At 53.2% G+C, this 23,925-nt stretch overlaps 1 protein-coding gene across 8 annotated transcripts in view; it reads left to right on the forward strand.

Annotated features, from left to right (window-relative positions):
• The window catches only part of SMTN (smoothelin), an 82,029-nt gene that overhangs the window by 28,027 nt on the left and 30,077 nt on the right, over positions 1-23,925 (forward strand). For 6 of the 8 annotated variants that reach the window (XM_082203081.1, XM_082203082.1, XM_082203086.1 and 3 more), the window contains exons 6-12: positions 3,668-3,771; positions 6,448-6,532; positions 6,631-6,968; positions 9,176-9,230; positions 12,578-12,682; positions 16,807-17,448; positions 21,929-22,029. In XM_082203081.1, coding sequence (XP_082059207.1) covers positions 3,668-3,771; positions 6,448-6,532; positions 6,631-6,968; positions 9,176-9,230; positions 12,578-12,682; positions 16,807-17,448; positions 21,929-22,029 — 1,430 coding nt within the window. Of the gene's footprint in view, positions 1-3,667; positions 3,772-5,745; positions 5,984-6,447; positions 6,533-6,630; positions 6,969-9,175; positions 9,231-12,577; positions 12,683-16,806; positions 17,449-21,928; positions 22,030-23,925 lie in introns of those variants that run through there. The other 2 variants (XM_082203084.1, XM_082203088.1) reach the window with 2 other exon arrangements.

Raw genomic sequence — 23,925 nt, forward strand, 5'->3', positions numbered from 1 at the left:
ACCACTTTAGCTAATGGGGCTTCCTGCTGCCGCCACGCCGCCGGAGCATGATTTCTGTTCTTAACCTGAAGCACTATTTCTGGGTTAGCGGAGTCTGTAACTTGAAGCGTCTGTAACCTGAAGCGTATGTAAACTGAGGTACCACTGTATATTTTTAGGACCTAGTGTATTATTGTGGCTCCTTAGCAAACTTGTTTTAAATACAGTGGTATTTAAAACACTTCGGGTTACAGACGCTTCAGGTTACAGACTCCGCTAACCCAGAAATAGTGCCTCGGGTTAAGAACTTTGCTTCAGGATGAGAACAGAAATTGAGCAGCGGCAGCGTGGTAGCAGTGGGAGGCCCCATTAGCTAAAGTGGTACCTCAGGTTACGGACAGTTTCAGGTTAAGAACGAATTAAGTTCTTAACCCGAGGTCGCACTGTACGGCTTTTTAAAATTATTGAATCCCGCCCTCGGGAATATCCAGTGAAGCCGACATTGTTGGAAGATTCAGGGCAGATAAAAGAGAGAACCTCTTTGCACGGTACAGTGGTGCCTCGCAAGACGAAATTAATTCGTTCTGCAAGTCTCTTCGTCTTGCGGTTTTTTCGTCTTGCGATGCACGGTTTCCCATAGGAATGCATTGAAAATCAATTAATGCGTTCCTAGGGAAACCGCCCCGGACCTCTTCTGAAGGCTAGGGAGGGGGGGGACAAGGGCTTTTCTTCCCACCCCCAGCATTTTAAAAAACCCTGGGACAGCGGAGGACTTCTCCGCTGTCCGGGGCGATCTTAAAATGCTGGCGGGCGGCATTTTAAAATCGCCCCGACAGCGGAGGACTTCTCCGCTGTCCGGGGCGATTTAAAAGCCCCTGGGAAGGCAGGCAGGGGGGACAAAGACTTTTGCCCCCTGCCCGCCTTCAGAAGGTGTCCCCGCCCCCCCTCCCCACTTCGGAACAGCTTTCCAAAGTGGGGCGGCTAGGGCAGCTGTCCCCGCCCCCCCGCCCCACTTCGGAACAGCTTTCCGAAGTGGGGCGGCTGGGGCAGCTGTCCCCGCCCCCCCGCCCCACTTCGGAACAGCTTTCCAAAGTGGGGCGGCTGGGGCAGCTGTCCCCGCCCCCCCTCCCCACTTCGGAACAGCTTTCCGAAGTGGGGCGGCTAGGGCAGCTGTCCCCGCCCCCCCTCCCCACTTCGGAACAGCTTTCCGAAGTGGGGCGGCTGGGGCAGCTGTCCCCGCCCCCCCGCCCCACTTCGGAACAGCTTTCCGAAGTGGGGCGGCTAGGGCAGCTGTCCCCGCCCCCCCTCCCCACTTCGGAACAGCTTTCCGAAGTGGGGCGGCTGGGGCAGGTGACCCCGCCCCCCCGCCCCACTTCGGAACAGCTTTCCGAAGTGGGGCGGCTGGGGCAGCTGTCCCCGCCCCCCCTCCCCACTTCGGAACAGCTTTCCGAAGTGGGGCGGCTAGGGCAGCTGTCCCCGCCCCCCCTCCCCACTTCGGAACAGCTTTCCGAAGTGGGGCGGCTGGGGCAGGTGACCCCGCCCCCCCTCCCCACTTCGGAACAGCTTTCCGAAGTGGGGCGGCTGGGGCAGCTGTCCCCGCCCCCCCTCCCCACTTCGGAACAGCTTTCCGAAGTGGGGCGGCTGGGGCAGGTGTCCCCGCCCCCCCCACTTCGGAACAGCTTTCCGAAGTGGGGCGGCTGGGGCAGGTGTCCCCGCCCCCCCTTCGGAACAGCGTTTTAAAATGCTGGGGGTCGGGAGCAAGCGCTCCCGACCCCCAGCATTTTAAAACCTCCCCGGGACACGGGGAGATTTTAAAATGCTGGGGGTCGGCAGCGCTTCGCTCCCAACCCCCAGCATTTTCAAACCTCCCCGGGACGCGGGGAGATTTTAAAATGCTGGGGGTCGGCAGCGCTTCGCTCCCGACCCCCAGCATTTTAAAACCTTCCCGGGACGCGGGGAGATTTTAAAATGCTGGGGGTCGGCAGCGCTTCACTCCTGACCCCCAGCATTTTAAAACCTTCTCGGGACGCGGGGAGATTTTAAAATGCTGGGGGTCGGCCCCCGACCCCCAGCATTTTAAAATCTCCCCGGGACAGAGACTTCTCTGCTGTCCCTTGGAGATTTTAAAATGCTGGGGGTCGGCAGCGAACGCTTCGCTCCCGCCCGCCAGCATTTTAAGATCGCCCGGGGCAGGCGGGGGGGGGAAGGCAGCCGGGGGGAGCAAAGACTTTTGCCCCCCGCCGGCCTTCAGAAGAGGTCCTCTTCTGAAGGCCGGCTGTGGGCGAAAGTCTTTGCTCCCGACCGCCAGCATTTCCCTATGGGCTTTCGTCTTGCGATGCAAGCCCATAGGGAAATTCGTCTTGCGAAGCGCCTCCAAAACAGAAAACCCTTTCGTCTTGCGGGTTTTCCGTCTTGCGAGGCATTCGTCTTGCGGGGTACCACTGTACATTGTTGAACTACGTAACTCACTAACCTAGACAGCCAGGACTGTCTTAGGCATATACGGCGCTGGGGTGCAAAGATTCACCTGGCGCCCCCCCCCCGTTGCCCTGTCCCAGGCCTCAGCCTCTCGCTGACTCGGTCGCCCCCGAACTTGTGGCGCAGAGCCGCCCACAGCAGAAGAGCCTTTCACGGCGCTCTGAACAATGGGCGGGCTCTCCCCCAGACTCAACTCTCAGGCCCCAGGCTCTTGGCCTGGCACCCCTGAGAGCCCAGCGCTCGGGTTCCCCGCACCCCTAGTGCCTATGGGTAAGACAGCCCTGTAAAGGGACCCCTGACCATTAGGTCCAGTCGTGACCGACTTTGGGGTTGTGGCGCTCATCTCACTTTATTGGCCGAGGGAGCCGGCGTACACCTTCCAGGTCATGTGGCCAGCATGACTAAGCCGCTTCTGGCGAACCAGAGCAGCGCATGGAACGCCGTTTACCTTCCCACCGGAGTGGTACCTATTTATCTACTTGCACTTTGACGTGCTTTTGAACTGCTAGGTTGGCAGGAGCAGGGGCCGAGCAACGGGAGCTCACCCCGTCGCGGGGATTCGAACTGCCGACCTTCTGATCGGCAAGCCCTGTGGTTTAGACCACAGCGCCACCCGCGTCCCAAGACAGCCCTGTAGACAGCTTTAAAAGAGGATCAAATAAATTTGAGGTGGTGGAGGTTTTCAGTGCTACTAGCCACGATGCCTACGCTCTGCCTCCATGATTGGAAACGACAAAGCTTCTGAATTCCGGTTGCTGGAAACCGCAGAGGGGGAGAATGGCTCTTGGGTGAGAATCCTGCTTGCGGGTTTCCCAGGTGAGGCATCTAGTTGGCCACTGGGAGAAGAGGATGCTGGACTAGATAGGCCATTGGCCGGATCCATGCTGGTGGTGGGTGGGCCTGGGCCCCACCCGCCTGTCAACTATGCAGAAAAGCATGCCTCCCAACCAATTGGCAGTGAGGACAGCTGCGGGGCATGCTGATTGGTGCATTCCTCGGCCGCCGCCTTTTAGTTGGGTGGCAGCGGGCGGAAGGATGGTGGGAACAGCTAAAGAGCTTGCGGGTCTGTGCTGGGGAAGAGGATCCACTGGCCGGAAGAGAGGGGGCACGGGGGCCTTGTGGAAGTCACTTGAGGGCCGCATGCGATGAGTTCCGGGAAGCGAACCTCCAGAGGTGAAACCTTCTTTATTTATTCTCTTCCCCTCTCAAGCTGCAGCTTTGGCGGGGAAAGCTTACTACAACCGGCGGGAGACGGATGAGGCCCTGGGGGTCAAAGGAAGGGAAGGAAACACAGCGGACGGGGGCATCTCTGAGGTGAGCAGAAGTCATGTGCAAAAAGAAGGTCACAAACGTACACATCAGCTCTTCTCTCTGCCTCTCCTCCAACCTCCCACCCTCCACCCATTCCATTCCTCATGCACTTCACCTTGTAATGAATTCTTTCACAGATTGGCCAAAACGTTGTGAGTCTAAGTAAAGTAAGGACCCTGACCATTAGGTCCAGTCGTGGCCGACTCTGGGGTTGCGGTGCTCATCTCGCTTTATTGGCTAAAGGATCCGGCATACAGCTTCCGGGTCATGTGGCCAGCATGACTAAGCCGCTTCTGGCGAACCAGAGCAGTGCACGGAAACACCGTTTACCTTCCCGCTGGAGCGGTACCTATTTATCTACTTGCACTTTGATGTGCTTTCAAACTGCTAGGTGGGCAGGAGCAGGGACTGAGCAACGGGAGCTCACCCCGTCGCGGGGATTCGAACTGCCGACCTTCTGATCGGCAAGTCCTAGGCTCTGTGGTTTAACTCACAGTGCCACCGCCGTCCCATAGTGCCACCTGCGTCCCATGTAATTCTTAAGTACGCAACGTGAAATAGTGCGCATTTCGAGTTTGTGAAATTTAAAGAAAAAGGAATGTGACACTGAAAAAAATAGGGGAAAACCGGGCCCCTGCATATCATATAAAGACCGTCTATTTAAAACTTTTTCTTATGAGGCAATAATCGATATTTTTATTTATAGACATATTTATGGACATAAAGCCGATTTTGCAGGGGCCCCCTCGCCTGCACCCCTGGTGGGAGCCTTCCTCACTACCCCCTAGCTATGTCCCTGCCGGGAAGCTGCCTTAGATGTAGTCAGACCCCCTGATCCATCCATCTCAATATTGCCTACACTGACTGGCAGCAGCAGCGGCTCTCCGGGATTCCAAGCATGGGTTTTCTGCCTGCCCTATGTAGAGATGCCATTGGTGACCGAACCTGTATCGTACTGCCTGCAAAGCAGGCCCCCAGGCCACCTGAGCTGTGGGCTGTCCTGGTGTTGTTGCACAGCTAATGGGGTCAGGGACAGTGGGAGTTTTAGCTTGGAGGGCCACAGATTCCCCTCCTCTCTCCTAGGAGGTCTGGGGTGAGCCGAGGGGTGTGGTTTGCAGGGGTTCCTCTTGGAATGGCCGTTGGTTGCTGCCGTTTCGGTCCTTGTTCAGTTTGGCAGGACTCTGGGCTCACCCGCGAGCATCGCGCCCTGCAGGGTTTGTGGGAGATGCAGCGTTGCAGATTTGGGTTTCCCGAGCAGTGGTGTGAGTTGTCCACTAGATGGCAGTTTTCTCCCAGGGAAAAAAGAGAGGAAGATTTCGGTCTAGCCCAGGTCCTTGCTTAGAAGCTTGCTTCTGATGAAGGGTGTCTGGAGTTGCCATGCTCACACACCGCTCCAACTCAACCCCCCCAACCTAGATGGACGCAGAAACATTTGTCTTCCCTCTGTGGGGTTTTGCTCACTTTGAACTCCAATCCATGAAGACGGGCAGATACATATATATATATATAGAGAGAGAGAGAGGGGGGGGGGAGAGAGATATTGCATCCTTATTCAATCAGGGTGAATTTTTAAAAAGAGAGCTGTGTTCTACATTTAAACTGGCACATGCTGCGGCCCCAATCCAAATCACTGCCTTCCTCCGCCAGGTTGCTTTTTGGAAAAGACATGGGGCGTGGGTGGGGGGGCCCTGCGGTAGTTTTGGACGTCAACTCCCTCCAGCCCACCCTCCCCCCCAGCCGAGTTGGAAGCTGCAATCCAAAAATGGCTGCACTGACTGTGGCCGATGGAAGTTGTAGTCCGGGAACACCTGGAGGGCACTGGACGCTTGGCGAAGGCTGCCTTCAAACCGTCGTATGGGTGGTCTCTCCCCTGTTGCCTCCCCCCATGCAAAGCCCCCTCTCAAATTTCTCCTCCCTCCACGCATCTCCCCCCCCCCAATTCCCACATTCTGTTCAGCATCTTTGAAAAAGAGTCAGGGGACCGGGGACTGTGGTTGCCTAGCAACCCAGAGTTAACCTGGATGGATGGATTATTTTGAGGAGGGGGCTGCATCTGGTTGCTTAGTAACCGCTCCCACATAGATGCACGCTCTGCCTAATTGTTCGTTGTGGTAGGGGGATCGGCTCCCTAATTTCAGTGGCTCCCATAGTTTTGGACCCTCGTCTTGTTTTGGAGAGCAGGACCTGAGGAGAGCGTTTGGATGGGTGTGACAAGGTAGTGTGTGTGTGTGTGTGTGTGTGTGTGTGTGTGTCTACACGTCTGCTGGATGCTGCCCTCAGCTGGCTGTCACCAAACCTTTGTCTGCCTCTCAGATTCTTCCTCTGAGGTGCTACACCTGACCTGTTGTGTGGTGCTTTGGGGATACCTCCCCGCAGGTGAATAAAGACCTTGCTTAAAAAACGAAATAAAAAAACCTGGATCCTTGATCCCGTGCCGATTCAGAACCCTCTCGCCTCTGGGCTTGCCGTCGCAAACGCAGGTCGCTGCTTCCACTCTGCACATGCACAGATGCCCGTAAGGGTGAAAAGCCCATCCTTTGGAAGCTACTTTTCTAATCGGGAATTGGATTGAATGGGTGTGCATGTTTGCGGCTGCAGGTGTGCTCAGGTGAGGTCGCCGAGTCGTATGCAGAGTGATGCCGGCTGACACCGCGCTCTCCCTCTCCCATCTCTCCTCAGGTGCAGGAGCGGGAATTGATCAGGGCCCAGATCCGGGAGCTGCGAAGCCAGCAGCGTCAGGACGCGAAGCCAGCAGACATGCCGGGTGAGTCTACCTCTGCGATCAAGGGTCGGGGAACTAAGGGGTGGGGTTTCTCTCTTCCGCCGGTCGTGACCTTCCTTCCTGTCCATCCTTTCTGGCAGATTCCTCCACCCCCGCGGGAACTCTCCTGCTCCTGGACCCTGTCGCCGGGCAAGCACCCTCGCTGTCAGAGAGCGGGCCGGATCCAGAGTCGAGCGCCGAGGCCAGCTCCCGAGACAGCGACTCCAGGACTGAATCGCCTCCCGCTTCCGAGGAGGAGACGGGCACCAGCCGCATTTCCGCTCCAGAAGACAGCGAGGGGTTGACAGCTCCCGAAGGAGGGTCCACTGCCAGCGAGCCTCTGCAAGGGCTGCCAGATGTTCCGAGCGCAGCGAGCGATTCCTCCCAGGAAGAGGAGGCTTCCCCGAAGTTACCAAGCGAAGAGATTCCGAGAGAACGGGTATGTGGGCGCCATTCCCCCTAACCTCACAGGAAGGGGATGAATAGTGCAGGTGTGGGGAAAGGTTTGCCACCCAAGGGCCACCTTCCCTTCTGGGCAACTTTCCAAGGGCCGCATGCTGGAGATGCGAGAGGTCAGTGGTCAAAGTGGGTGGGGCAGTGAATGCACATTCTACAGTAGGGTAGTTTCTATACAGCTCTCCATCCTTCATTTTGAGGGTCCGAGGACACTTTTTAGGCAAGAAGGAACTTTCAGGGTGCATGTGAGGTGGCCTTGGGGCGAGGGGGTGTGGTTGGTAGGGAGGGAAGAAGGCATCATTTGCCCTTCCGCCTAGTACAGTTGTACCTTGGGTTACAGACGCTTCAGGTTACAGACGCTTCAGGTTACAGATTCCGCTAACCCAGAAATAGTACCTCGGGTTAAGAACTTTGCTTCAGGATGAGAACAGAAAGCGTGCTCTGGTGGCGTTGCAGCAGCAGGAGGCCCCATTAGCTAAAGTGGTGCTTCAGGTTAAGAACGGACCTCCAGAATGAATTAAGTACTTAACCCGAGGTACCACTGTATTTGCCACATGTAAAAAGCAAGAGAAGAAAACAATGTCGTTTTCGGTGGAACAGGAACTATAGCAGAATGGAAACACTGCTGTAACTCCCGACATTATTATTATTTTTTGCTAGAGAGGAAGCAGCCAGCAGTGGGCGGCCCTCGCTCCAGGATCCCAAGAGGGGTTGCACTGAGAACCCCCTTCGTAAAATGAAGGGGAAAGACCTCTGTTTTAGCAGAGGCGTTCAGTGCAACGCCAGCCCACCCCACCCACCCTGGTCCTTGAGCCCATCACCGTCAGAGAGGCTTCTCACCTGATGTCATTGCAACAGAGAGACAGTGAGGTGTAGTGGTTAGAGCATTAGTTCCCAAAGTGGGTGGTAGGGCCCGATGGTGGGATGGTGGGATTACCTGGGGAGGCACTACGAGGCATGAAGAGGCAGCAGCCGGGGGTGGGGGCAGGTGCTGGAAGTGTAAATAACCATTAGAGTTTGAAAGGCTACTATCTCTAGATCAAGTTCATCAATTTGGTTGAACTAATTCAGCTAAATAGTTGGAGTTTGAATAAATGTGAAATTCGTCATTACTGTTTTGAATTTCATTGGGCCATTCTCCTCCTTAATGAGCCATGCAAACTGCTGTTCTGAATACAGTGGTACCTTGGTTCTCAAACTTAATCCGTTCTGGGAATCTGTTCGACTCCTGAAACCGTTCAAAAACCAAGGTGCGGCTTCTGATTGACTGCAGGAGCTTCCTGCAGTCAAGCAGAAGCCGCATCGGACGTTCGGCTTCCAAAAAACGTTCACAAACTGGAACACTTACTTCCAGGTTTGCGGCATTCGGGAGCTGATTTGTTCGGGAGCCTAGCCGTTTGAGTACCAAGGTACCACTGTAATGCTTTTTTACAGGGTAGGGGGAACCAGAGATGAGTTTATGGAGCTAAGGGTACGGTGGCCTGAAAAGGTTTGGGAACCACTGAGTTAGAGTGTCGGACTAAGACCTTGGGAGATCAAGGTTCAAAACCCCACTTGGCCATATAGAATCATAGCATTGGAAGGGACCTGAGGATCAAGTAGTCCAATCGCCTCCAATTCAGGAATAGGAAATGTCAGGGATTGAACCTGCAACTTTGACGTTATCAGCGCTTTCTCAGCCTAAACCCACCTCCCAGGGTTGTCGTGGGGATTAAATGAGGAGAACCATGTGCGCCAGCCTTCAGCTGATAGCGTATATACCTTGGTTTAAGAACAGCCCTGTTTACGAACGGTTTGGTACCTCGGGTTACGAACTCCACAAAACCGGAAGTAGTGTCCTGGTTTGAGAACTTTACCTCGGTTTAAGAGCGGAATCCGAACGGTGGAAGGGTACCGGTGGTGGGAGGCCTCATTAGGGAAAGCGCACCTCAGTTTAAGAACGATTTTGGTTTAAGAACGGACTTCTGGAACGGATTGGGTTCGTAAACCGAGGTACCACTGTAAAGGCAATAAATCGGGTGGTCAGCAGGTGGGTGGGACCTGCCTCGGGCAAAATTTGGCCCGTGAGGAAGAGAGGGGCAGACACAGATCTGGTGGGGTGAATTCTGGCTGCTCTTTTGAGATCTGCCAACCTGCGTGGCTGGGCAATGGGTTCGATTTTTACCCTATTTTCTCTCCCACCTCCTGCAGGATGCACCTCAAGCCCCAGAGCAGGAAGCAGATGTCGTGGACAGCAGAGAAAGTGGTAAGGTCTTGAGCCAAGCATAACAGGCTGGTGGACATTGGCTGACGGGTGCTGGGTTGCACTGGGGGTGCTGAGCCTACTGAGAGGGAGGCTGCCTTTGGGATGCTGTGGGTCAGCCTGCACTAGATAAGCTGTTAGCTGCAGCCAGTGTGGCTGGGGAATTGTAGGCCCCTTAAACATGAGGATGTTGAAACGTGCCTTCGACGGAGCCAAAGCCCTTGCTCCATCTAGCTCAGTGTTGTCTACACTGACCGGCAGCAGCCATCCAGTGGTTTTTGGACAGGGACACTTCCTTTCCAGTCCTAACTGGAGATGTTGCATGGCAGTGAACCGGCATCTTCTGCATGCAGAACAGATGTACTACGGCTGAGCTGGTGGCCCTTCGCCATACTGGAGCCAGAAACCTGGTCAATCTGGCTCAGTATTTTCTGTCTACACCAGGCATCCCCAAACTTGGCCCTCTAGATGTTTTGGGACTACAACTCCCATCATCCCTAGCTAACAGGACCAGTGGTCAGGGATGATGGGAGTTGTAGTCCCAAAACATCTGGAGGGCCGAGTTTGGGGATGCCTGATCTACACCAACTGCCCGCGTTCCCCAGCCCTGCCTGGAGATCTTGGGAATTCCACCTGCGACATTCTGCATGCAAAGCAGATGCTCTACTGCTGACCTATGACCTTCCCCCATATCACAGGAAGCTGCTTTATGTTAAGTCCATCTAGCTCAGTACTGTCAACACTGACTGGCAGCAGCTTCCCGGAGTTTCAGACCAGGGCCTCTTCCTGCCCTACCTGAAGATGCCTCTGGGGATTGAGCCAGGCACCTTTTGCACGCAAATTAGATGCCTGGCCAGTGACCTATTGGTCCACCTAAGCCAGTGCTGCCTCCACTGACCTGCAGCAGCTCTCCAGGGATTCACAACTGTACCCGGAGATGTCATCGGGGATTGAACCTGGAACCTTTTGCATGCAAAACGGATGCATTACCGCTGAGCTGTGTTCCAACCCCGAGTGGCGTCCTTTCCCTTCTGCTGAAAGAGAGCTGTGTGTTCATCATGCATGTACTCCCACCAGCCCCAACCGGCAGCCCACACCTTCTTTTCTAGAAACCCTACCCGTGTCTGGAATCATGGTGTGTGTGTGTGTGTGTGTGTGTGTGTGTGTGTGTGTGTGTGTAGCAGGCCCTCTAAGGCATCCCAGAACTCTCTGGCCGCAGGCTGGCCTTGACGGCGCGGTGTCGCTTGCTTACGAGAGCTGAGCGCAAGCCCTGGGAGAGATAATAATAATAATTCAATAATTTATTATTTATACCCCCGCCCATCTGGCTGGAGATGCCTCATCTAGCCTTTAATCCCGGCAACATCCTTGCCCAAGCCTTAGACCTCGCCCTCTCTTCACCCCAGCTGCAATTTTGGAAAAACTCCGGCCACCCCTGTCCCGTCCTCTGTAAGGCTCCACAAAGATGGGCTCAGGCCCCTCGAACCGGATCTGCTGCAAAGGGAGTCCGGGGTCTGCCCTGGCCCTGGGAGATGTGCCCCTTGTTTTGGGTTCTGGGCCTCTCTCTGCGGTTATCCTTGCATCCCCTCCCTGCTTTCCCCCCTTCTGCCAGGCAGCGTCTAAGGCTTCCTGCAAGGGCCATGAAAGGGAATCTGTTGCTCCGCCAAGCTGGACCTTTTGCATTCCTTCTCCCAATAAGGTCAGGAACGGCTCCTCGCTCCATCCTCAGCTGCCTTCTCCCCCCCACCCCGTCTTCCTTTCTCCTCTGGGCTTTGCTCTGTCCCAGTCTCTCTCTCTCCCCCCCCCCCTTGTTCCCTGGCAGATCAAGGAGGCTCCAGGGCCCCCTTTTGCAAACACATTCTCCCTCCACTTCGACCGAATCTCCAATCTTCAGTCACGTTCCTTGTTGCCCCTCTCGCCTTCTTAACTTTCCCGAAGGGTGCAGAGACTCCCAAGAGTTTGGCAAGGCTGGCTGCGGAAACCGACGGGAGGTGGTTTTTTTAAAAATAAAAAAACACATTGACGTCTTTTGTTGCTCTTCTGCAGTTCATCACCCTGGGATCTTTCGGGAGGGAGGGCGAATCGTAAATCCAGTGCTTAATAACAGTCGGAAAGGAATAATTATGAAGAGTCGTCCTTTCCTCTGGCCCCAAAGTTCAGCCACAGGGCAAACGTTGTGGCTCTTCTTGCACAACAAACACACACACCATGGAACGGGAACCCCTGGCAACGAGAATTCTTAGAAGTGGGGAACTGGGACAGGCTGTCTTGCTATCCCATGTTTTTGAAGGCTTTTTGCATCATTATTGTCTATTAAGGCCAGGCACCATCACCCCCCTTCGCAGCTATTATTATGGCTGTAACTGAGTGACACGACATCAGCCTTGCCTGCGCAAGGTCCTGAGTTCAATCCTCTGCTGAGAAAAGACCCCTGCCTGAATCCCTGGAGAGCTGCTGCCAGTCTGTGTGGACAGTACTGAGCTAGGTGGACCCAATGGCCTGACTTTGGTATAAGGCAGCTTCCTACATTGATTTTAGAATGAATTGATTTTAGAATGTATTTTAATTAATTGATAGTGATTTTATGTAAACTGTGTTACTTTTATTGTTGTTAGCCGCTCTGAGCCCGGCTTTGGCTGGGGAGGACGGGATATAAATATATTATTATTATTATTATTATTATTATTATTATTATTATTATTATTATTATTATTACTACTACTACTACTACTACTACATTCCACTTCAATCTGGCCTTTTATCCAGAACAGTGAGGACTAGAATCTTAGCTCTTTTTTAAGTGGAAGGTGCCACAAACTCAGCGACAGATGGCGCCTGCTTTGTGCATAAGTAGGTCTCAGGTTCAGTCCTCTGGGCAGGGCTGAGAAAATTCAGCTTATTGTTCTCGACACTGACTGGCAGCAGCTCTCCAAAGGAGATGCCTGGAGGGGCCATTGGGGTTTCACCTGGCGGCTTCTGCATTCCAAGCAGGTACTCTGCCACCAAGCTATGCTCCTTCCCCGCTGGAGAACCCCTTTGTCTAACCCCGTGGTTCCCAGCGTTGGGCGCACACCCCACGGAGGGGGGCAGTTTGATTTTTAAGGGGGGCAATTCGAGAATGAGCTATTAACACTGAATGGCCTTTTAGGCTTCCTCCATGTGAATAGGAGTTCACTTTTTGAATAATAAGAATTATATGTCACGGGGTGGGGTAGGGGTATCAGGATTTTAGGGATGCTTAGGTGGGGCATGGCCAAAAAAAAAAGGTTGGGAACCACTGGTTTAAGCCCTTGAGAAGCTTCAGAACCTTTCTTTAACATAGCTTCATTTCTCTCCCCCCCCCTTGACAGTTTCCTCAGCAGCTCCATCCAGTGCCGCCCCCCAGACCCCTGCCCCTCCAGATGCCCGCTGCAGTGAAACCACACAACCGACGCCACGCCAGGCAACCAGTACAGGTAACAACCGTCTGGCCTAGCAACGGATTGCTTCATGGCTGTGTTAGGGGGGCATTCATTCTCTCTCTCTCCTTCTCTGTGGCATAGTTGCTACTTATCCAACAGGACAGAGATGGCATTGTGTGGGTTTTGTTTCAGCCCCCTCCCAGGTGTTTTGCATTATTTTTATTTTTATTATGCCTTCCAAAGGAAGCTGCCTTAGAATCATAGAAATGTAGAGTGGGAAGAGGCCCTGAGAATCATCTAGTCCTGTGGTTCCCAACGTGGGGCACATGCAACACGGAGGGGGGGGATTTGATTTGGGGGGACAATTTAGAAGCTGGTCTAGACCAAGTTAATGGCCTTTTAGGCTTCTTCCATGTGAATAAGAAAAGAATTATATGTCACCGGGGGGGGGGGAATCAGGATTTTAGAGATGCTTAGGTGGGCATGGGACTCGGGTGGTGCTGTGGGTTAAACCACAGAGCCTAGGACTTGCCGATCAGAAGGTCGGTGGTTCGAATCCCCGCGATGGGGTAAGCTCCCGTTGCTCAGTCCCTGCTCCTGCCCACCTAGCAGTTCGAAAGCGTCAAAGTGTAAGTAGATAAATAGGTACCACTCCGGTGGGGAGGTAAACGGCATTTCCATGCGCTCTCTGGTTCACCAGAAGCGGCTTAGTCATGCTGGCCACATGACCCGGAAGCTGTACGCCGGCTCCCTTGGCCAATAAAGCGAGATGAGCGCCGCAACCCCAGAGTGGGCCACGACTGGACCTAATGGTCAGGGGTCCCTTTACCTTTACCTAGGTGGGGCATGGCCAAAAAATGTTTGGCAACCACTGGTCTAGTCCAACCCCCTGCAATGCAGGAATATGCAACTGTCCCATACAGGGATTGAACCTGCATCCTTGGCGTTATCAGCACCATGCTCTAACCAACTGAGCTATCCAGACCCAATAGTAGACATAGGAATATACGAAGCTGCTTTATACTGAGTCAGATCATTGGTCCATCTACCTCAGTACTGTCGACACTGACTGGCAGCAGCTCTCCAGGTTTTCAAGCAGGGGACGTTTTCTGCCCTACCGGGAGGTGCTGTTAAAGATCGAACCTGTGGCCTTCTGCATGCCAGGCAGCTGCTCTTACCGTTAAGCCGTGGCCCTTTTTAAACAGGAACATAGGAAGCTGCCATTATACTGAGTCCTCTCGTTGCTCCATCTAGCTCCATGTCTTTTACACTGGGTGGCAGCAGGAGCTCGCCAGTGTTTCAAGTTTCTCCCAGCCCTACTTAGAGATTGCGGGGATTTGAATCCGGGACGCTCTGCATGCAAAGCAGAAGCGCCTCCACTGAGCCACGACCATTCTGCATGGAAGAAATCGATCATTTAGTATAATAGCACCTACATTTTGGGACTCTCTGCCTGGACATCAGGAAAGTGCTTTTGCTCTACTCAGTTAGATGCCTACTTGAAACATTTTTGTTTAAGCAAGACTACCCAGACACTGAGGATACTGAGATGAGTTTTATCCCTCTTTAGGAAGGTGCTGTGGTCTAAACCACTGAGCCCCTTGGGCTTGCCGATCAGAAGGTCGGCGGTTCAAATCCCCGCGACTGGGTGAGCTCCCGTTGCTCAGTCCCAGCTCCTGCCAACCTAGCAGTTAGAAAACATGCCAGTGCAAGTAGATAAATAGGTACCGCTCTGACGGGAAGGTAAACAGCGTTTCCGTGCTTTGCTCTGGTTTCGGTGCTCCATTGCACCAGAAGTAGCTTAGTAATGTTGGCCACCTGACCCGGAAAAACTTGTCTGTGGAGAAACGTCGGCTCCCTTGGCCTGAAAACGAGATGAGCGCCGCAACTCCATAGTTGTCTGCGACTGGACTTAACTGTCATGGGTCCTTTACCTGCTCCACTGAATTGAAATTTCAGCCTTCACGACATAGGAAAACAGCCAAGTAAACAGCTGTTTTCGTGGAGGAGGGTCAAGATATTAACTGATACGCATGAAATTCCAGATATAGCTATATAATCCCTAGTGTAGTAAGATAAGACCTTTGGAGCAGGCACTTTCAAACAAATTTTTTTTTTATGAACCACCCTACTGATCAACACCCAATGCCCTTTTAAGATGTGTGGTAGAAATGTGGTTGTTGTTGTTATGCATTTTGTGTTTTGTATATTGTGATTTTATGTTGTCACCACCCGGAGGCCTCTGGATGTAGGGCGGCATACAAATAACAACAACAACAACACACTCCTTGCTGTTTTCTCACAGGCATCTGGCTGGCCATTGTGAGAACAGAATGCTGGACAAGGTGGGCATTTGGCCTCATCCAGCCGGGCTCTTCTTATGACCTTATGCTGCTTTGCCCAGTTTCCTTAGGGGGCGTCTGGTGGGTGTCCCTGGAGGCATAAGAATTTAAGCCAGAGTGGCTTGCCAACCCAAATAAAATTATTAAGTAAATAAAAATATTATCAAACAAACAAACAACAATGCTTCTACTGCAGGCAGCCCCAGTTTTGATCCCCAGCATATCCAGGTTTGAAGTCCTGGATAGATGCTGCCAGTCTGTGTATACAGTGCTGAGCTAGATGGACTAATGGTCTGAATCAGTAAAGGGGCACAGCTTTGCAGTATAGAGCATCCATCTGCCTTGCATGCATAAAGTCCCGGGTTAAATCCCTAGCATCTCCAAGGAGGGCTGCAAATGTCCTTTACCTGCAACCATGGAGAGCTGCTGCCAGTCAGTGCAGACGCTGCTCACTCTATCTATCTATCTATCTATCTATCTATCTATCCCTGCAAGATTGGGCTAATGGCCTGTCCTGTCCTGCACTAGATTCTCAGAGGCCAACCAAACATCCCAGTGGGAATCACGCAAGCAGGACTCGAGTGCAAGAGCAGCTCTCTCTGCTTGTGGCTCTCAGCGGTGGGCAACCGGAGGCAACCTTGAGCTGGACAAACTGGCGGTCTGATTCAGCAGTAGGCAGCTTCCTCCGTCCGAAAAGAGCCTTCCTCTGTGGGAGCTGTTTTAGATTTTAAGAACCTAAGTAGAGTTTCCCTGCTGGACCAGGCCAGTGGCCCATCGAGTCCGTGGCCTCCTGCAGCCCCGAGTTCTGTGATTTAATCGCATGTCGCCTGCCGACAGCTTTGCTTTCATCCCGAATCTTCGAATGTTCAGCTGAGTTCTGCTGAGAAATGATGTGCTGTGGACCAAGTGAATCGGGCAGGGGGATTTATCTGGCAGGGAGAAGTGTTCCCTCCTAGCCATGTAACCCACCCGTGCTTAATTTTGTAAGAGGAATGAGAAGGGTTGTTTAGTTGGTTGGTGCTCAGTGCTGATAAAGCCAAGGTTGCCGGTTCGATTGCCAGCTGCATATTCCTGCATTGCTGGGTGTAGGGCTAGAATTCAGTTTTCCCCAAACTTGCGTTTCCAGCTGTTTGTGGACTACAACTCCCATCATCCCTAGCTAGCAGGACCAGTGGTCAGGGCTGATGGGAATTGTAGTCTGAAAACAGCTGGAGAACCAAGTTTGGGAAACATTGGATTAAAGGATCCTTAGGTTAAACCACAGAGCCTAGAACTTGCCGAACAGAAGGTCCGTGGTTCGAATCCCCACGACGGGATGAGCTCCTGTTGGTAGGTCCCTGCTCCTGCCAACCTAGCAGTTCGAAAACACATCAAAGTAGATAGATAGATACCGCTCTGGTGAGAAGGTAAACAGCGTTTCCGTGTGCTGCTCTGGTTCACATGCTGGCCACATGACCCGGAAGCTGTACGCCGGCTTCCTTGGCCAATAAAGTGAGATGAGCGCCGCAACCCCAGAGTCGTCTGCGACTGGACCTAATGGTCAGGGGTCCCTTTACCTTTAGGGTCTCTTCCAAATCTATGATTCTATGTTTCTTTGACAAGCTGGGGATTTGGGGCTTCCTAACTTTGATCTTCCTTCCTGGGACAGGGAAGGACTCTGGGAGTCGCTCACACTGCCTGTGCTGGCGATGCTCCTTCTGTTATTGTTTTAAATGCGTATAAACTCTGGGAGGAGCTCAGAAGCCTTCTTGGCCAGATTCCCAGCTGGGTGATGCATAAACTCTCCTCTGTTCCCAAGCCGACAAGCACGCCCCTTTCCCTCTCTCTGTCTTGCAGATTCCCGCCGGGATCAGCCCTTCCAGCGATCCGGCTCTGTGCTGGACCGCGCACGGAAGTTCAGCTCGGAGCCCCCCAAGCCGGCGGGATCTGTGGCCACCCCCCGGAAGGCGGAGAGTGCGGGCAAAGGCGCCCGGATCCTGCAGCAGCAGCTCCTGAACCCCCCGCGTGCAGGAGACTTACCTGCCGGGGCACGGGGTGGCAGCAGTGGCACTGCCGGCCGTGCCCTCCAGGATGCCAGCAGGCAGCGGGGTGCAGAGGAGCAGCAGCAGCCGGCCAAGCCCTCCGCCATCCAGGCAAAGACCGGGACAGTGAGGCCTCCCGCCGAGAGTCCGGCTGGCCCTAAAGAGGCGGCCGGCCCCCGGGGGCGGAGCCAGGCCGGCCAATGGCAGGGGAGCAAGTGGGCACCTGCCCGCCCCTCTGCTGAAAACACTCCGGGGAGCTCCTCCGGCTCAAAGGAGCCCCATGTCCCCCCGTTGAGCTCTTCCTCCTCCAGCAGCCCTCTGCCAGCCCGAGCGCGCAACCTCGGCGCTCCCGACCCCAGTGACGAGATGAAGACCCTCTTCACCATCGAGATCAAGGATGGCCGCAGCCAGCCCCTCAGGAGCCAAATCGTGGGGACCCCAGGGAACCAGCGGGCAGGTGAGTGGCACCGCGGGCTGTGCATTTGCGTTACCGTCCGGCGCCCTCGGAAGTTGGCACGGGGGCAAAAGTGTCTTAGAGGCGCTTCTTGCCCGCTCTGTGGAAGTCCCTTAGGGAGAGCACCCAGCAATTTGTTCGCTGTGATTCCTGCATTGCGGTGCGTCAGACTAGGCAACCCATGAGGGTCCCTGCCCCCCACTCTGTGATTCTGCTTCTTCTCAGTTTGGCTCCTTTTGGACAGAATCGTTTATTTACTGTGTTTCTTTCCTGCAAAGAGCTCAAGGCAGCGCATGTGGTTCTTCCTCCGTTCTCACAACAACCCTTTGAGGTAGGTCAGGCTGAGAGATCATGACTGATCCAGAGTTGCCCAGTGAGTTTCACCTGGTTGAGTGTAGATTCGAACCTCAATCCCTCCCGGATTCTAGTCCGACACTCTAACTATTCCATGATGGCACAATTGCCACCAGACATCCCATCAAGTGACTTTTGAAGTGGACCTGGTCTTGTAGGAAGCTTCAAGGCAAGCGAGGAGAATTTTGCCGAAAGGAGTGGAATTTCCAGGACAGCAGGCAGGGCAGAGAATGCGTGTTTTGCACCTTGTGGATTTCTCCCCTGATTAAAGTTCTGCCCAGAGAAGCATCTTTCCCTGTCTGTGGCACTAGCTGCTTGTTGAATTTCTCCCTTTTCTGCACGCATTAAAGCTCAGAGCCTTTGCCCACAAAATGCCAGCCGATTTGCCCCCAAAATATGAAATTGCAGGGCAGACTTGGGTGGGTGGGTGTAGTTTGGTCTGGCAAACCTTCTGCAGGGAGAGTCGAAAATCTTCAGAGAAGTTTGGACAAAATGCCATGAGCCTGCATGGAAATGGCAGCCTCTGCTTTGCCGGCAGAGGTGTGCCTTGCGCTGCAGAGTTGCAAGCGCCGCTTTGCACCAGGAACCCCCTTCCAGAGTTACTTGGTGCAGCGCAAGTCAGAATGTTGATCCATCTAGGTCAGTGTTGCCTTCACTGACTGGCAGCAACAGCTCTGCAGGGAATCCTTCCCAGCCCAACCTGGAGAGGCTGAACCGATGACCTTCCGCCGAAGCTTTTTGCATGAAGCTACAACCCTCTATTCTGCAAAATTGCATTTTGTGGCAGGGACTTAAAGCACTCTCCTCTCCCAGGTTGCTCCCAGGTTGCTGCTGCCCCTTTATAAGGGAAAATATCTGTTATCCATAAGGTTTAAAAGGCTAGAGATTTGGGTGACAAGGGCTTCTCTGGCCAGTGGGAATTCGCAGCTGCGGGTTGCATAGGTAATTCAGCAAACTGCCTTACGCTGTTGGCCCATCCAGCTCAGCATTGTTTGCACTGACCGGCAGCAGCTCTCCAGGGGTTTTCAGGCAGGGGACATTCCCAGCCCCACCTGGAGGAGCTGCCGGAGATTGAACCTGGGACCTTCTGCATGCAAAGCTAGCAGATAATCTGCCGCTGAGTTTACAGCCCTTCTCTTGAGGATAAATTAAGATTTTAGTCCCCAGGGTTTTGGTTTGCTTTTTTAAAAAAAGTGCTGAATTAAATAGGAAGCTGCCTAATATTGAATCAGGACGCTGGTCTGTCCAGCAGCAACTATTCAGGGTTTCAAGTAGGAATCATTGCCAGCCGTCTCGGGAGATGCTGGCGGGGATTGAACTTGGGAACTTCTGCAATTATTATTATTTATTTATTTATTTATACATACATACATACATACATACATACATACATAGATACATACATACCCCGCCCATCTGGCTGGGTTTCCCCAGCCACTCTGGGCGGCTTCCAACAGAATATTAAACTACAATAACCTATTAAACATTAAAAGCTTCCCTAAACAAGGCTGCCTTCAGATGTCTTCTAAAAGTCTGGTAGTTGTTGTTCTCTTTGACATCTGATGGGAGGGCGTTCCACAGGGCGGGCGCCACCACCGAGAAGGCCCTTTGCCTGGTTCCCTGTAGCCTCACTTCTCGCAGTGAGGGAACCTCCAGAAGGCCCTCGGCACTGACCTCAGTGTCCGGGTAGAACGATGGGGGTGGAGACGCTCCTTCAGATATATAGTGGTACCTTGGGTTAAGTACTTAATTCATTCTGGAGGTCCGTTCTTAACCTGAAACTGTTCTTAACCTGAAGCACCACTTTAGCTAATGGGGCCACATGTTGCCGCCGGAGCCCGATTTCTGTTCTTATCCTGAAGCAAAGTTCTTAACCTGAAGCACTATTTCTGGGTTAGCGGAGTGTGTAACCTGAAGCGTATGTAACCCGAGGTACCACTGTACTGGACCGAGGCCGTTTAGGGCCTGCTCTACCACTGAGCCAGAACACTTGCCGTACAGTGGTACCTCAGGTTACATACACTTCAGGTTACATACGCTTCAGATTACAGACTCTGCTAACCCAGAAATATTACCTCTGGTTAAGAACTTTGCTTCAGGATGAGAACAGAAATCACGCAGCGGCAGCGCAGCTGCAGTGGGAGGCCACATTAGCTAAAGTGGTGCTTCAGGTTAAGAACAGTTTCAGCTTAAGAACGGACCTCCGGAACGAATTAAGTACGTAACCAGAGGTACCACTGTAATTGCATGATGTTTCCAGTGAGAGAGACAGAGAGGCCGGTGACACTTTGCCATGGGTGCAGCAGCTCCTGTGTGTGTGTGTGTGTGGTCTCAGCACTTGGAAACTTTCCTGTTCCTGGTGGGATAAACTTCTGTCGCTGTGGCCGGAGTGTGTCGGATTGATCTTCTCAGGGATTGGGTGCAAATTCAGATTACCCACCCCCCATGAAGCCTTTGAAGTCTTGACTTTTTATTTTGAGCCCTTGGCGGTGCTGTGGTTGGACTTAGGACATGGGAGAACTGGGTTCGAATCCCCCTCTTGGCCATGAAGCTCACTGGGTTGCTCCCTTTGGCCCGTCGCAGCTTCTCAGCCTGGCCTAACAGGGTGGCTGAGGGGATTAAATGAGGAGCGGAGAGAAAAGGGCAGGATATAAAAAATACACATGTACATACCCTTTTATGCCTCAATTTCATTTTAAAATGTCAAAGCGACGAACGCAGCAGTGTGTTGTAAATAAAAATATGCCCTTTTCCCTTATGGGGTATCCAAGAGCCCATATAGAGTCCTTACATAGGTTCCCTATTGGTAGGAGAAAAATAACAGAGGCCAACCAGAGAATATTGAGAAGCAAAGCAGCTAGTAAGCCTGATCTTTATTGATCTGTTGCAACAGGGTGCTCCCCTCACACGCAGGAGACGAAGAGGACCCCCCAAAATTGCTGTGCAAGGGCTTATAAAGACTTTTGAAATTCCCATCCTCTAGATCAAGACCACCCCCAGAAACATTATGCATACATCACAGAAGGGGTGTAACCTAAGACCACCCCTCAGATACATCCCACCTACATCACAGAAATTTAAATGTTGTTTTTCTCCTGTCACAGTTTATCTCCTGTCTGGCAAGTTACTTGATTGGATTGCCTGGGGAGCCTGGCCATTCTTTTGTAGTGGTAAAATACTTATTTCCTGGGCCAGGTCACAGGCTCACACCTTATTCATATCTTTGAGACAGGATTTGTGAGGAAAGAGACAATGGGATGCTTTTCCAGTTTAACCTTGCAGAGAAAGGATTTGGTCAGTTTAGGAATCAAAATGGTTCCAAGTTGGTCTTCCTGTGTTGATCTATGTATGTGCAGTTATGAACATTACCATATATCTAAGACCATAAAATTCCTATCACAGGTGATACGTGAAAACCACATCAACGTTCGAAACACCGAATCGTGGTGATGTTTCCTTTAATCATCCTAGTTTTTGATTTGACCCAGTTCTCTACGACAACGTCTGCCAACCTGGCGCCCTCCAAATGTTTTGGAAGGCACCTTCCGTCAGCCTTACGGCTGTGCTGATAAAAGCTGATGGGAACTGTAGTTCAAAACACCTGGAAAGGCAGCAGATTAGAGAAAGCAACTCTGGGCACTTGGTGGGTTCGGAGCTTGGAAGTCGATTTGCCATGCGATCCACTCCCTTCCCCATCTAGAACAGGCTCATTCCCGGAGCGTTACGAAGGCTGGCGCACAGTGTCAGAAACTTGGATATATTCCACGATCTCTGCTACATTACCTGACTGCAGCTTGCCGCTTTCTGTTTTCTATTAGGAGAGCGCCAGCCGCTTTTAAAAAAGCATCTGGTTTGTAGCCCACCAAATCTCCAGGGCTTGGGGAGAAGGGCGGGTGGCAATGTGCCAAGTCTACGCTGGCGACAAAACAGGCCCTCCCCAGCTTGTGTCCTTTGTGGTTCCTTACCTACAAAGGGAACCAAGAACTTAATGTGGACTAGTAACTTGTGCATTTCGTGCGGACTGGCAACTTGCGGGCTTAAAAGCTGGCAAAATCCCAAAGCCCCAGTTTGGAGCCCTCCTCTTGCCCCAACCCCTGGCTCACACCTGTGCCTTCTCCCCATGCCACAGAACTCACCCTGGGGTTGAGAAGCACTCCCATTCGAATCACCACCAGCAGCAGCAGCGTCGACAGCTCCAGCCATGGCGGCAGCAGCTCCAGCCTTAATAAGGTGAGTCTTCCCGCTCCCTGCCCTTCTTCTGCTTTCCTTCCTTCCTCCCTCCCTCCCTCCCTTCCTTCCTTCCTTCCTTCCTTCCTTCCTTCCTTCCTTCCTTCCTCTGATCATGCCTATTTCTGCAGGTGGGGGAAACTTAAAAAGTCCCCTTGGCCCTCCACAAAGCCGTGGAGCCTCAGGGAGGGCGGAGGGCTGCGTCAGTTCTGCAGCTGTGAGAGGCAGAGCGAAGGGCACAACTTGGGCTTTGCGCAGGAGAGGCAGTGGCCGTCTAATGCCTGGCATCCTGTTCTTACAAGGGCCCTCCAGCTGCCTCAGTGGGTAGCCAGCAAGCAGGACCCCCCAGCACAAGATTTGGGATTCGGAAGCCTTGCTGCCTCCAATGGTGGAACCAGAGCGTAGTCCCTATGGCTATAGTAGCCATGGATAGCCCTCTCCTCCGTGAGTTTGCCCAATCTTCTTTTAAAGCTGTCACCAACTCCTGTGGCAGGGAGTTCCACAGTCTAACTATGCACTGCATTAAGAGGGTCTTTCCCCCCCTCCGTCCCGAATCTTCAAAATTCATTGGATGTCCCTGAGTTCTAGTGTTATGAGAGAGACCAAACTTTTCTCTATCCACATTCTCTTTGCCAGGCATAATTTTTTTTACACCTCAATCTTACTCGCCTTCCTTCTAAACCAGGGTTTCCCAGACTTGGGCCTCCAGCCGTTTTGGGACTACAACTCCCATCATCCCTGACCACCGGTCCTGCTAGGTAGGGATGATGGGAGTTGTAGTCCGAAGACAGCTTAAAGACCCTGCTCTAAACTTACAAAAAACTCCAGGTGATGCAACTTTCCCTCATGGGGGACGTGAACCATTTGGGGTGCCCTTTTCTGAACCAGCTCTGCAACCCCCCCCCCCACTCTGCCAGCGCTCCCAGCCGTGCCCTCGCTGCCTCTCACAGCCTGGTTGTGGAGCAAGCCGGCAGCTCTCCTGCCCGGGCTAATTAGCCTAATGCCTCGTCCCGCTTGTCCCTGCCGGCCTGTCACCTCTCGTTAAGGCATTAGGCGACCTGCGGCTCCGGAATCCGGGTGGGCTGCCGCGAGGAGCTGCGCCGACAGGCGACAGGGTTGTGCCAACTCGCTCCGGGTGGGCCTCTGGGTGACCATCCCCTGCAGGTGAGGGTGTGGGAAGGATCCTGGTCCCGGGACGGGTGTGTGTGTGTGGGGGGGGGGCAGCCGGCCAGGAGGGTGGAAGTGAAGAGCGAGATTGCAGCTATGAGCAGGAGCTCAGGCAGTTTGTAGGGCAGGGGATGCTCTGAGCGGGACAGAACAACAACAGAGGGCCGGGAATCCGATCACTCGCTCTTTTCATCAGCCATGTGCATTATTCAGGAAGCTGTGCAGGAGGCTGGAGCTGGGCCTGGAAATAGTTGCTCAGGTGAGCGGAGCTGGCCTCCTTCTTCCGTCCCTCTCCCCGCATTCCTGTCCTGCAGCCCCCATCTTCAGGTTGGAGCAATATCCCTGGCCAGGTCATCTGAGCAGCGGCAGCTGTGTCGGAACTCTGTGTTGTGTGTGTGTGTTCCCCCACTCCTCGCCTCTGCTGCCTTGCAGCGTGTCTGACGACCGGGACAAACAGCAAGGTGGTCCAGCAGCGTTGGCAGCCAGGAGTAGGTGGTGGGTTGGGATTTTGTCCCTGCTTCGCAGCCATAGCAGAGGGAGGCCGTGCCAGTCTGTGCTGCTTCAGACCCCAGGTAGGGGATTGAGTGCTTAAATGCTCCCCCATAGCATTTTTTTTTAAAAAATCCATGCACAGGGAAAGCTAGCTCCTCAGGAAGAAAGGTTCCTCTTTTCCATGTACTAGCTTTCTCACTGCAGGGGTCCCCCCATGTAAAACCATTTGACAATATGATT

Source organism: Podarcis vaucheri (genome assembly GCF_965113315.1).
Source record: "Podarcis vaucheri genome assembly, chromosome: 16".
NCBI lineage: Eukaryota > Metazoa > Chordata > Lepidosauria > Squamata > Lacertidae > Podarcis > Podarcis vaucheri.